Source organism: Pavona decussata, unplaced genomic scaffold, assembly GCF_977016875.1.
Source record: "Pavona decussata unplaced genomic scaffold, jaPavDecu1.1 SCAFFOLD_92, whole genome shotgun sequence".
NCBI lineage: Eukaryota > Metazoa > Cnidaria > Anthozoa > Scleractinia > Agariciidae > Pavona > Pavona decussata.
In genome coordinates, this window is record NW_028145509.1 from 1,959,841 (window position 1) to 1,972,257 (window position 12,417).

Consider the following 12,417-nt stretch of genomic DNA (forward strand, 5'->3'; position numbering starts at 1 on the left):
GAGGCGGATAGGGTAACACGGGTAGTGTAAGTGGTGTTAAGAAAAAAAGAAGATATAGAAAAAGAAACCCTTTCTGAGTTTTTCGATTGCTACTCAAAACGTTCTCTTCTTGGCCACTGCCTATTATTCTGCTTTATCCCGCAATATGCCTGTCTCCTGAAGGTTAGCCTAACAATGGCACATTTCTCCACATGAAAACAACGGGAGGATAAGGGCACTTTTTTCTTTTGCTCGACTTCGTTCATCTTGGGAGCACTGTCTCCCAGCTAACCTCTGAAAAGAGCAGTTGATATTCTTTTCATATGTGTTAACCGGAAGGACAACGTGGCTGCGCGATCATCTGTTTGCTTAAAAACTTTTGAATGACGCGATGTCCATTATCATTAGAATTAGTTCACCTTATCAAATTTGGTTTTCTTTTCTGTTGAGCCCTCCCGCTTTTCCCTTCTCATTATTTTATTACTATTTTCCTTCTTCTAAATAAATTTTACATTTGTTTCTTTCCTTCATTTCTTTCTTTGTTTGCTTGTTCGTTTTCTTTCTTTCTTTTTTAAATTTCTTCCTATCGTTCGGGCTGCTTGTCTGTCGGTCGGTGGATCTTTCTTCCTTAATCCTCTCTCGTTCTCTTTGGCCTTCCTGTCCATTTGTTTTAAGAATTTTATATCAAAAAGAGTGTCTTGTTTAACAAACCAAAATTAACTCATCATAGAGTATTTCTGAGCAAAATATGAGGGTAGTCAATTTTTGAACTCTGTGCCACCACTCACTCGGTCATGAAAAAAAGGCGCTCTTAATAACTTCTCCCCAGCACCTTTATAAGAAACGCATCGGTGCAAGACAGGAGATTTTGTTCTTTGATATCATGGGGTAGAGGGTTAAAGGACTATGCCACCCCAGGCGCATACGCTCTTTCAAATCGTTGGCCCAACTTTTTCAAATACCGTCCGAGAGTTCAGGAAGCTCTTTTGATCTGTTTGAATCTCGTTCATCTTAGGAAAATTAGAAGAATTTTTATTTACAAACGTTCTTTAGTAATTACAGAAGCTATTCGCGATGTTTTTAAAAGCTTTTGCAATGGCGGAAAAGCAAAAAAAATATAATAAATAAATAAATAAAACCGCGACGAGTTGAATGCAAACTAGCCTCAACCGGACTCTACTGCGCATGTGTCCCAGCTGACATAGTCCTTTAATGGCCATGATTCTATGTATGACTCGCCTTGCCCGACTGGTTACTAAAACTTTCTCGTGTTAACGGGTTAGTGAAGAATTGTGAATCTTTTGAATGGATAGGACCAAATAACGCAGAAACATACTGATCGAAATATTTTTTCTTGCCATATCTTTTGTTGTCGAGATGCTCCCGTCAGACGTCACTAAAAACATAAACTGTTCGGCTGTCCCCTATTTTTCCGTGGGATTTTCGAGACTCGTTTGCTTCTATCGTACTCCCGCCATCTTGGTTTGTAACGGCGGGCACAACCTGGGGAGAGTGTCTAAACTACTGGGGGGAGCGGGAGTGGGGAGGCCTCCTCCTCCACTCAACGTACAGTTGTACGCTGACTAGGGTCCCCCTCGGTAGATTAGACACTCCGCAGGATGCGTTCGCCGTTACAAAGGAAAATGGCGGGAGTTCGAGCCAAGCGTACGAGTCTCGAAAGTCCAACGGAAAAATAGGCGACTGTGAACAGTCTACTAAATATAGTTACAAATAAACCAAACTGATTGGAAGGCTGACACTGGGACAAAGGGCTGCTCATTTAAATAGGGGGCCGAATATTTCAACTAGTACAGCTAGTCTTCTTCAGGGCCAAGGCGAACTATGTTAGCCTACAAGAATGAAGGAGACACAAAGGGGAAGGCAAAAAAGGAGGGAAGATTGGTTATCCCCTTATAAATAGTCATCAAATACATATAAAACAATAAATGAAGAAATTGGTACTTTGGGACTGTAAAAGGAGATCGTTGGTTAGCAACGGGTTTTTCGGATTCGCTCTCACGAAGGGCTAACGCTCCAAACGGCAGCACTCGAATGCCTTTATGGTGGCCAATTTACCTTTAGTTATCAACTCTGTTGATAAACCGTACATTCGTTTCTATTCCACACCGAGGCAGCACCACAATTTCTCAATAAATTAAAGACAGATTCTGTTTAGGTCATGCGAAAATAGTTGTAAAACTAGGCGTTCCTATTAACTGGTTCAGGTGAGATTCCGCTGTAGCGCTGGAGTAGTTATGGCTCCCTACCTCTTCTCGCCAGGATTCCCTTTTAGTTTCCAGATCATCAATTTGCTTCTCGGATTCTCGTAGCGCACGTTCCGACTCCTGGAGCCTGGTTCTTAACTTGGCAACTTGTTCCGCCGATTCTACTGACGGCTGGCGCGCGCGATTTTCCAAATCCACGATTTTTGCCTTCAGGTTTTGTATGATTGAATTGCTGGCGTTTCTCGACTGTTCACCTTTCTCCTGAAATGAGAGTTATGTTGCTAGTCACCTTACAACAGGGATCTATCTTTAGGACAAAGAGTCGAGTATCTGGACGAATTTGACAGGAGGATTCCCGCCTAAACCAGCACGGGTTATTCTCTGGTGAGTTACTTCCCGGGAATGCTTCATACAGGTCTCATGAACTACATGGAGAGGTTCCACCCTAAAAGGATCCCTTTTCACCCTCTTCGTATGCGAAAGGGTAGCGAAATTTAATATTTTAGCTTTTAGGAAGGTTACAAAATAAAGCGTGAACCGAAGGGGTCTTCTGCGATATGATAGAGGATGCAATTTTAGTTTTATTTATGTGAAAGCGGTAAAATCGCGGTGAACGTTAGTATGTGAAACAGTAAGGGGTTGATATAACCGAGTGGATACTCCCCGTATTAAGACTACCTTGAACCCCACCTCCACCCTCCTCGAGGCGGGGATTAAAGAGTGGGGGGGGGGGGGGGTTGGTTATCCCAAATCGCAACGGAGGACAGGCAAATAAAGGACATTTAGTCTGACTCATGTTCCTCCTACACTCCGGCGACTTCTTTTTTTTAATTTCGAAGAAATTTCGGTGGAAGTAAAAAATATTGTCCATGCAGTGGCTCACACTATAGAAACTACTGGGTACTACTCAAGAATTATACAGTGAAGCAGAACTCACTTTAGTTTCATTTACAGCTTGTTCCAGTCGTTCGACTTCTTCACGATGTTTGCGGTTCAAGGTGATGATGTCCTCTCTGAACTACAAATTGAAGACGAAATACAGTCAACTGTTCCTAAGGCGGACTAGATTGTTAACAGTCACCTATTTTCCGTGGGATTTTCGAGATTCGCACGCTTCGATGAAACTGCCGCTATCTTGGTTTGAAAAAGTTTAGACACTCTCCCCAGGTTGCGCTCGCTGTTACAAACAAGATTGCGGGAGTTCGATCGAAGCATACGAGTCTCGAAAATCCCACGGGAAAATAGGGGAATGCAAACAGTCTAAAGACGGACACCCTCGGGACCAGCTCCGCCTTGGACCGAGTTTAGTTACAGAAAAAAACAAGTTTAATTCGATTGGTGTGTCCATTACACCCGAACTGAGTCAGATTTTTTTTAATTTTTTTTTTAAATTTTATTCACCACGACATACATTGGTAAAAAATTACAGTGAATACTACACTAGGATGTTACATAAGTTTACAGTGAATAATAATAGTAATTTAAGAAGAAGTAAGAAGTGGCGAGGAGACCTCAAAAAACCCCCGGGCTTATACTGAGAGGTCTCCTCGGCGATAAACAAGGACTGTAAGACTAGTAAAGACATTGTATTTAAATTTTTTAACATACGGTGATAAGACTATAAAGACATAACAGAGTCGGACGTTTCATACAATTAACTGAGGAAATCAAGAAGCTATCTTTTGAAGGTGGATAGACTAGGGGAAGACGTAATTGATAATGGCAAAGCATTCCATATTTTTGGCCCTATAAAGAGTATAATAAATTGCTTGATATTAGTTCGGCAGGTGTGAGGTCGAAAATGATCGTCGACCATACGCCTATACGTGTAGGATATAAAACATTGAGGTTGCTTTCATTGCATTTCCATCCCGTACGTTGCTCATTCGTTTTATCATTTCAACTATTCGCCTAAAAGGTCAAATCGGTGAGCTGTAAATTAAAAAATGGCAGTCTCAGTGGCTTTAGTGCGGAAGAAACTAAGTATTAAACAATAATTAAAAGCAATAGAGTGGTTCTGTCTAATTGGGACTATAATAATAATTATTGGTCTGACAAATGATGTTCTTAAAAAAACAACAACAACAACAACAACAAAAAACATGAAATTTCCGAGGGACAACTATCAGCCGATAGTCTCTTGACAGAAACAATTTACTGTATAATCAGTTTTCTATTGAAATTTGATGTTCTAGAAATAAACATTAAAATGAAAATGTTACTTAAGTAGTAAAGAGCTAGTTTTAAGAACATCAAAGTTTCAAGGGAAAGTATCACACTCACCTGATAGCCTCGATACAGAAGACGTTTTTTGCTAATTCTACAGCTGCACTAAATTTTCTTCGGAGAAAAAATGTTAATGTTTCCAACAGCATTTCGAATTTCAAGCTTCCCAGCGGGGCTATTCAGTTTATTCTTACCCCGGAATACGGTCAATCGAACGCAAATTCAGTTTTACAAACAAGCAAAACGGCTTTGAATAAAGACAAAGTACGCTTACTTTATCCTGTGCTGCCTTTGCCTCTTTCTTCCACGTAGCGAGCTCATTGATATGCTTCTGTTGTTCCTCGTCCATCTCCTTGGAAAGAGAAACGAAGGGACACAATTAAGAGAGGTAAACAGTGAAGTACAGTCTTCGAGAACAGAACGCCTTTTACGGCTTTTGTTTCACTCATCTCGCAGGTTAAAAAGTAAAGTACTTTATTTTATTTCAATAACACAGGGAGTGCTTGCGCAATCTCCCGAGCTCGAGGCTCAGGATAAAGTGTTTGAAAATAATCCAGACCGAATTGGAATTTGGAAATGTTGGAGAGAGGGAAAACCACAGCAAGGATGAGAACCAACAACAAACTCAACCCACATATGACGCCGAGTCCGGGATCAAACCCGAGCCACATTGGTGGGAGGCGAGTGCTCTCACCACCGGGCCATCTCTGCTCCCCTCCAAAGTTAATCAATGATTGCCTCGTCGAACGAGCTTCTTTAAGCGAATATCAAGCGAATACAAGAATTGTTTTGATGTTTCGAAAAGAAGTATTTTATATTCCAGAGAAAAGCACCAATGCACCTATCATCGGCCATCCCCTGTGGGGGAACCCCGGGCAAGGGAAGGGGTCTTTGTAAAGTTCCCTCTCGAAACTGCGTTTTCCCGCCTCTTGGAAGGGGACATAGGACAATATCAAAGTTAAGAAATTACCCCTCCTTGAGAGTGATCACAGAACAAAAAAAAAAAAAAAAAATGTGAACTTAATAGCCAGGCCTTCTGCAGTAAACACCATCTTCACATTTCAGCGCATGTGCATGAATCTAAATGCTTTTTTCTCTTACTCTTTCTTAAAATTCCCACTCACATGTACTTCAGTAATCACATTCTATAATTAGTCCAAGCAAAATGATTGGTCACCAAAATTAACAGAAAATGCTAGTGGATTTTACTCATATCGTCGATATTGAATTTAGCGCTGACCGGTAGGATTTATTCCACGGTTGATGTGTTCATAGTTATTTGCATGCGAAATAACGCAATCATATGAAAAAAAATACCACCGGAATTACCTTTTCCCTTCCGAATGGTTTGTAAACAAAGAATTAAATTAAACAGGCTTGGGTCATAGCGAGCGAAGGCGAACAAGTATTTTGATTCATGGACTTGCGCAGAACTGGAAGCCCTCCCTTTAGCACATCACTTTGATACCACGGCTCAAGTACATTGCACTAGATCATTGGATGTATTTTCATGATGATATCTGAGCTGACAGAATCCGCCATCGTTGAAGTCTCCACAGCACACAGCACAGGATAAGCCCAGGATACTTCATGTATAGTGATCTTTTTGTCTTTCATTTACAACGACTGCAACATGGCTTCTAGTGATTTCTACAAAGGCCCATCACTATAGGGCAAAACACGTGAAAACAAACCTCCCTCATTCCCCACTCATTGCTGGGCAAATTATGAATCAAATCTCCTTAAACGTCCCCATACAAAGGTCAACTTGCCCCCCCCCCCCCCTTCTCCCCCCCCCCCCCCCCTGCCTCCACCTCCCCGGGGTACCCGATGCTAGGTACGTAATGCACTCCAATATTATTGAACGTGGCTTTACCACTATTTTTTTTTTCTTTGATTTGTTTATTCCTACTCTCGAGCTTTACATTTTATTTAACCAAAAATCTAGTTACAAGCTTATGGTGTTATCAACTGGCCTAAACGGAGTGTCATTAAGCCTGTCAAGGCGAGCTAGCTCATTTACTAGGCTCACATGTGGCACTCACCCTGCATACTACTAGGATAAGCAAGGTCGAAAGTGCGCGGTGATAGAGAACATTTAGGGCGGGGTAAAGGAAATATCTCAGTTATCGATGGGAATCTAGCCTGCAGTGCAGGCGTTTTTCATGGGCGAGCGCTAAATAATAAATTTAGTTCGCGTATTTGAAGGAGGCTGCGGGGGAGGGCAGTCAGTCGTCCTCTCCCTCAGGGTCACATTTGACTCGCTCCAGCACTCTCGCGCTTCCTCGCCCAAGATGACTTGACAGCAACGACGGATTATTCAGCGCTCCCGCTCCAAAAATACGCCAGCATTGCAGGCTAATAGGAATCGAACCGATAAAGAAAGAGACAGATTTTAAGGTCGGCCTTGAAAAAAGGAGAGATTTATTACTTAACAATGTCACGCGCGTGGGCAATAAAATTTCTGAGACCCAAACTGGAAAGAAAGAAATACCTTTTAAAATGCATCTGTTGGAAACCAACAGAGGTAAGTCACAATGATGCAGTTAATTGTATTGGTGACAACACTCGCCTCCCACCAAGGTGACCCGATTTCGATTTCTGGACTCGGCGTCATATGTGGGTTCAGGTTGCTGTTGGTTCTCGTCTTTGCTCCGAGCGGTTTTACCCCATGCAAGATCACTCGCATCATGGTGCATGACTGGAACGAACCGACGAATCATAGCGGGGTTTTCTTTGTAGATAATTAAGAGACAGTTATTCTAAAAAGCAGTAAAATACAAAGCAATGTAAAGCGGTTGTTTTTTTCTCTCTCTCTCTTTTTTTTTATTGAAGCTTAATTTCCTCTGAAAAATGCATGGTCTGACCTATGGTCTGAGGGGTTTGAAACGTCACATTTTTATGTATGAATTTAACCTGTTGGCTTTATAGTTGTCTAAAGAGGGGCCTCTCATTTGCAGTTTTTGTGTTAATATATTAGAAATTGTCTTTCGCCTCTTCCGTATTCTTACTGTATATTAACTAACTAACTGTTGATTTTTCCGACAACCTTTGAGCCTCGGTTATTATCTTCAGTGCATAGCAGTCGCCTGAAGGGGTTAATTTACTAACAGACCACAGATAACAGAAATAGAGAAAGCTGAATAGTTGGATATGTATAACTTGGGAGAGCTTGCTCATACGATTATGCATTGCGCATCTCTTTACCTTCAGTCTTCTAGCGGATACGATGTCGCAAGACAATCGAGATTAGAAAATACGTAGAGCTCGAGTTATAACTTGATTTAGTAATTACTCCAGCATGTTCCATTAGCGCGATATTGTAGGTTCTGAAGTTTCTCAATCAAACTACCCTTAACTACACTACTAACATGGGTCGTGTGGTGGAATTCCTTGCAGTGTGAATACTAGGTACACTAGTCATGTGATAGTACAACGAGGAAACAGGCCAGTGCGCATGATAACCGCTGCCCGCAAAGAGACGCGAGAGGCGATTTTAATGCGGGCTCGTGCGTTTTCTCGAGTGAGAAGTAAGAAATATAATGCTCAACATCAATATGGTGCAAGATCAACCTATTATCTTGAATAAAAGTTAGACAAGGCGCACGACAAAATAGAAGGTAACAAATATGCTTCAGTGTAAAAAAAAAAATTGTTAGTCTTTGCACCGAATACGCATTGAAACCACTTTTTTCTCAGGCGAGGACGCGCGCGATACTCTCGCACTTTGTGGATAATCAGCGTTCCAGACTTCGAGAACGCTCGCGAACAAATCCACTCGCGAGCGTTCTCGATGTCTGGCACGCATTCCATACTTTTCGTTGCTATCAATGTTTACAATCAAACTAAGGAAAAACTTAGCTTTCAATAATAAGGAGGACAAGAATCACCCGGCAAGCAGCAGTCTAAGCTAGAATTTCGTAAATCGATTAATCAAATTCAGATTCCTGCTTTAGGTTTACAATTCAACTATTGACTACTCTGATTTGGCTTCCCTAAATCACCTTGATCCAACCGCCCATCCACTATATCTAAAATAGGACTGGGTTATAAGATGTACGCCGCTTTCTCTAGTGTGTATGTTAACTGAATCTAATGAAAGACCTTGAAAATCCATTTTCCATTCCTGAAGAGGACCGACAGTAACAAACAATATAACTTGTACTCATTTGCTTCCGACTCTCCCCCTTCCCCTCCGGCGCGATTCCCTCCCCCTCTCTAATATCATCCGTGTACTCGGTTATCCTTCATCGTTCAGGAAATATCAAGTTTATAAGAAGTGCAGAATTACAGAAATAATCACGACACTTCATTTCACAAGCACGGCGTTGAATCGTTTTCTCACAAAATGTCTTCCAAAAGCCAAGGTTTACTCCTGAGTCCCGGCACAGTTTTTTCTGTTTATTGTTTGCTTCTTTACTCTGCTGGATTCGTGAGAATCGAGGTGAAGTTTAATGACCACGAACAAAGGTTGGTAGCTGTCGAGGAAGTCATTTCTAACATCAGACAAGGAATGGCGGACGCTTCAATAAAAGGTACAGCAGTTTATTTCAATTTTGTTATTCAGTCAGCTTTTGTATTTCATATTTCTGTTTTACATTTACTTCACATTTTGTTGTAAGGCAAAACACGATTAACAAAGGCAGGAACTTCTTTTAAGCCTTCCATAACCGCCCTAAGGAATTTAGATGAATGCACCGAATAAAATAAGCATCCAAGAACGAGACATGATTCGGTTCCTGTTTGTTACAATAAGCCGTGCCATGGTCTTCGACGTTTTCAGTTTGGTTATGAAATACTTAAGTGTGAATGAATTGTTTACCTTTTTGTTTAGTGATTTCGATACTTTGGAGACCTTTGGAGCCTTATATGCCAATTGAAAATTTTGAAGAGAATCATGCAATGAAACTACTGATATCTCATACGTTTGCCGAGACTTCCTGTGTCGCTGACAAATTTTCTCGTCATGTGAGAGATTAGTTATAGGGAAGGAAATGTGTTTTCCTCGGTTCCGTGATTTTGGCAACCTTTATCGGCAGCTACTGTTTATGAGAGCAACTTTGAAGAATATTTAGTTACAATTTGTCGGTGAATTGATCAGAATTTGAATTTAATTTCGTGTAATCCAATCACGGTGTACTCTTTACCAGTGCTAGGTCTTTTTTGTGTATGTCTGCTAATTTGGATTGCTTTTTTCTTGAAATCTTATAAATTTTATGAAAAACACTTCCTGTCTTTTCGTTCTTAATACCCGTGGGAGCAAGTTTAATACTAGGTGTCTTGTTTGTTCGCTGCATTTTTGTTTTGGGAGAGGTTGAATCTATGGCGCGTGCCCAGCCCGGAGGGGTTGGGGTGAAGGAGTTACTATCCGAAATGTCACTTTTAGTGGGGGGAGGGAGGGAGGGGGTGCAGCTCAGTTCTTTAAACCCTGTCCTACTTCAGACCAGAAAATGAAATTTTCTAGGACTGTTGGATAAAAGAAGAAAAAAAAGGCTACATGTTGCAATTTTAAAGGCATTGAAGGTTTACGCTGACGCACTATTTAATTTTTTTTTAGAACAACCAACAGGCTTAGATATGGTAAAATACGAAGGAAATGCTGCAGCAGATTTGGACAGAATCAAACGGAGCAGTGGCAACGTCTGCCCTCGAGGATTGCCTGGACCACCTGGGAGAGCTGGACCCAAAGGTGACAAAGGCAACCAGGGGAGGAGAGGGAGAAAAGGATCACAAGGAATGATGGGACAGCCTGGCAGAAGCGGAAAACAAGGAATCATGGGTCCACCAGGAATAAGAGGAGAAAAAGGAATTAAAGGATATACTGGAACACCTGGTATTCCAGGAATGAAAGGTGAACCAGGAGAATCTATTTCTGTACCAAAAATAACACTGTCCTCTTCTCAGTTGACTGTGAATGAAAGCCGCACAGCTTCGTTACTATGCTCTGCCTCGGGAAATCCCGCTCCACAAATCACCTGGTCCCGAGAGAATGGAGTGTTACCAAGCAACAGAAGTAAGGTGACTGCAGACGGACTGATGCAAATTGACAACGCGCGATTTGAGGATGCTGGGAAATACAAGTGCGTGGCGCAAAATATTCTGGGAAGGAAAGAAGAGGTTGCCAGTCTAGTTGTGCAAAGTAGGTTTTCTGTATTAGTTTAACTGTACAAATTTCGCAGAATGGTACTGGGAAGGAAAGAAAAGGTTGTCAGTCTTGTCGTTCAAAGTAAGCATGGCTGCAAGTTTTGGTCGCGTAAGGAAATATTTGGTTGGCTCATTATTATTAAAAAAAGAAATACCTTTTTTCATCTGGCTCTGCAATGATTCTGCTAATATTCACCTTTTTGAACACAGAGAGAATAATTACTAGATGCTGATTGGTCAACACAGAAGGCATTGTTTTTAATTTTCATTTTATCAAGGCGAAATTACTCACTCTTAATTGGTCAAGCGCCCGGTAAAATTCTCGAATCTGATTGGCAGATACACCACTTCAGGTTTAGGAGTTTGACTATTAAGCTGCCGATAACCGGGTTGTTTGTGGAAAAAGGTGGGTCATGAAATTCAATTGCTACAGCTGAAATTTCCACAGTGTCTTACAAGTAGCAGAAAATGATTATTTGTGTCTTCCATTTTCAAAGTTTTCCGAATTACCTTTATCGCACAATTTGGGAAAATCGTAACATTACCCGTGGAATTTTTTTGGCTTTCTTTTCTCAACTGCTTAAGTTGCGTAAGTAACTGTGAGGGTCTTTCTTTTTTCACCTGCAGCTCAAATATGTGTTTCATATATTCGTATTCATTTATCCGTACATCACGAATTCACAATATGACCAGCCCCTAGTTGTCTTGAATAATTCAGTTGGTAGAGCACTGCACCGGCATCGCAGAAGACATGGGTTGGAATCCCGTTCCGAAGCCTCAATGTTTTTTCTAATCGCAGCTGTTTAAGTTGCGTAAATAACTGCAATGGCCTTTCTTTGATCAAGAAGGAAAAATGGCAATGAAAGAAGAAATAAAAAAATTCAGTATATAGCGAGAAAAGTGAAAAAACAAAAATTAAAAAAAATAAATAAATAAAATAAAATAAAATAAAAGGAAAAACAAAACTAAATCCAACCCCTTGGGACAATTATTTTTCCCATATAGACAAGTCCTGATTCGACAGAAATCGACATATGAACTTGCGATGGACGTTCGGATACTTTAATTTACCCACTAATCCTCTAGGTGACTCGTGGCTAAAGCAGTTATTTACCACGTGCTTTTGTGGAGCTTTCTCTCAAAAGCGTCCTTTATCAGTACCCAGAACGAAGGGAACAGCATCCACGACGCTTGACGCATACGAGCCTAGTACATTACATTACTCGTCACCAGGCTTTCAATACTCTCATCAGTGGCGAAAAGCATCTGTCTACTGTTCGCAATACCATGGGTACGATTTCTGTCGGAAACCATCTGCTCGTGATTTGAGGGCCACTTCCTCCTTCTGAACATCTTTTTTTTTTTTTCCTTTAATGCAGGTAGATCTAAGGTTTCTCTGTCGTTTGGTCCATTTTACGTTGAAAAGGGCAAGAACATCACGTTACCAGTGTGTCACGTGACCAGTTTTCCTCCAGCGGTGATCACGTGGGCTAAGGTGCACGACAACATTGCTCAAACTGGTGCTGTAAGAGTAAGAGATAGAAAGCTATCAGTGATCAATGCTCAGAAGAAAGATTCGGGTTTGTACAAATGTAAGGCGACAAATCCCTTAGGAGAAGATTCGGCCGTTATACAGCTCAATGTTGTGGAGGTACCCCAGTTCACAGTCCGACCGCCCTCACAGCTCGACGTGGAAAGAATGCAGAATATTACAGTTCGCTGTCAGGCTACAGGGGACCCACAACCAAAAGTCACGTGGACGAAGGAAAGCGGGGAGTTACCTGTTAGGAGATCAGAAGTTGGTGTGGATGGAACACTAAAAATTTGGAACCCTGTAGAAGAT

The 12,417-nt window shown here is 41.3% G+C and overlaps 2 protein-coding genes and 1 pseudogene across 3 annotated transcripts in view; 2 read left to right on the plus strand and 1 right to left on the minus strand.

Moving 5' to 3' along the window:
• LOC146473814 (uncharacterized) overlaps window positions 1-4,779 on the minus strand; it is a 60,730-nt gene extending 55,951 nt beyond the window's left edge. Inside the window, exons 1-3 of the mRNA XM_085117921.1 lie at window positions 4,705-4,779; window positions 3,142-3,222; window positions 2,247-2,465 (exon numbers count right to left, since the gene is read on the minus strand). Coding sequence (XP_084974047.1) covers window positions 2,247-2,465; window positions 3,142-3,222; window positions 4,705-4,779 — 375 coding nt within the window. The remainder of the gene's footprint in view (window positions 1-2,246; window positions 2,466-3,141; window positions 3,223-4,704) is intronic.
• LOC146473810 (hemicentin-2-like) overlaps window positions 1-12,417 on the plus strand; it is a 163,549-nt gene that overhangs the window by 147,416 nt on the left and 3,716 nt on the right. The window lies entirely within an intron of this gene.
• LOC146473815 (uncharacterized) overlaps window positions 1-12,417 on the plus strand; it is a 68,277-nt pseudogene that overhangs the window by 52,144 nt on the left and 3,716 nt on the right. The window lies entirely within an intron of this gene.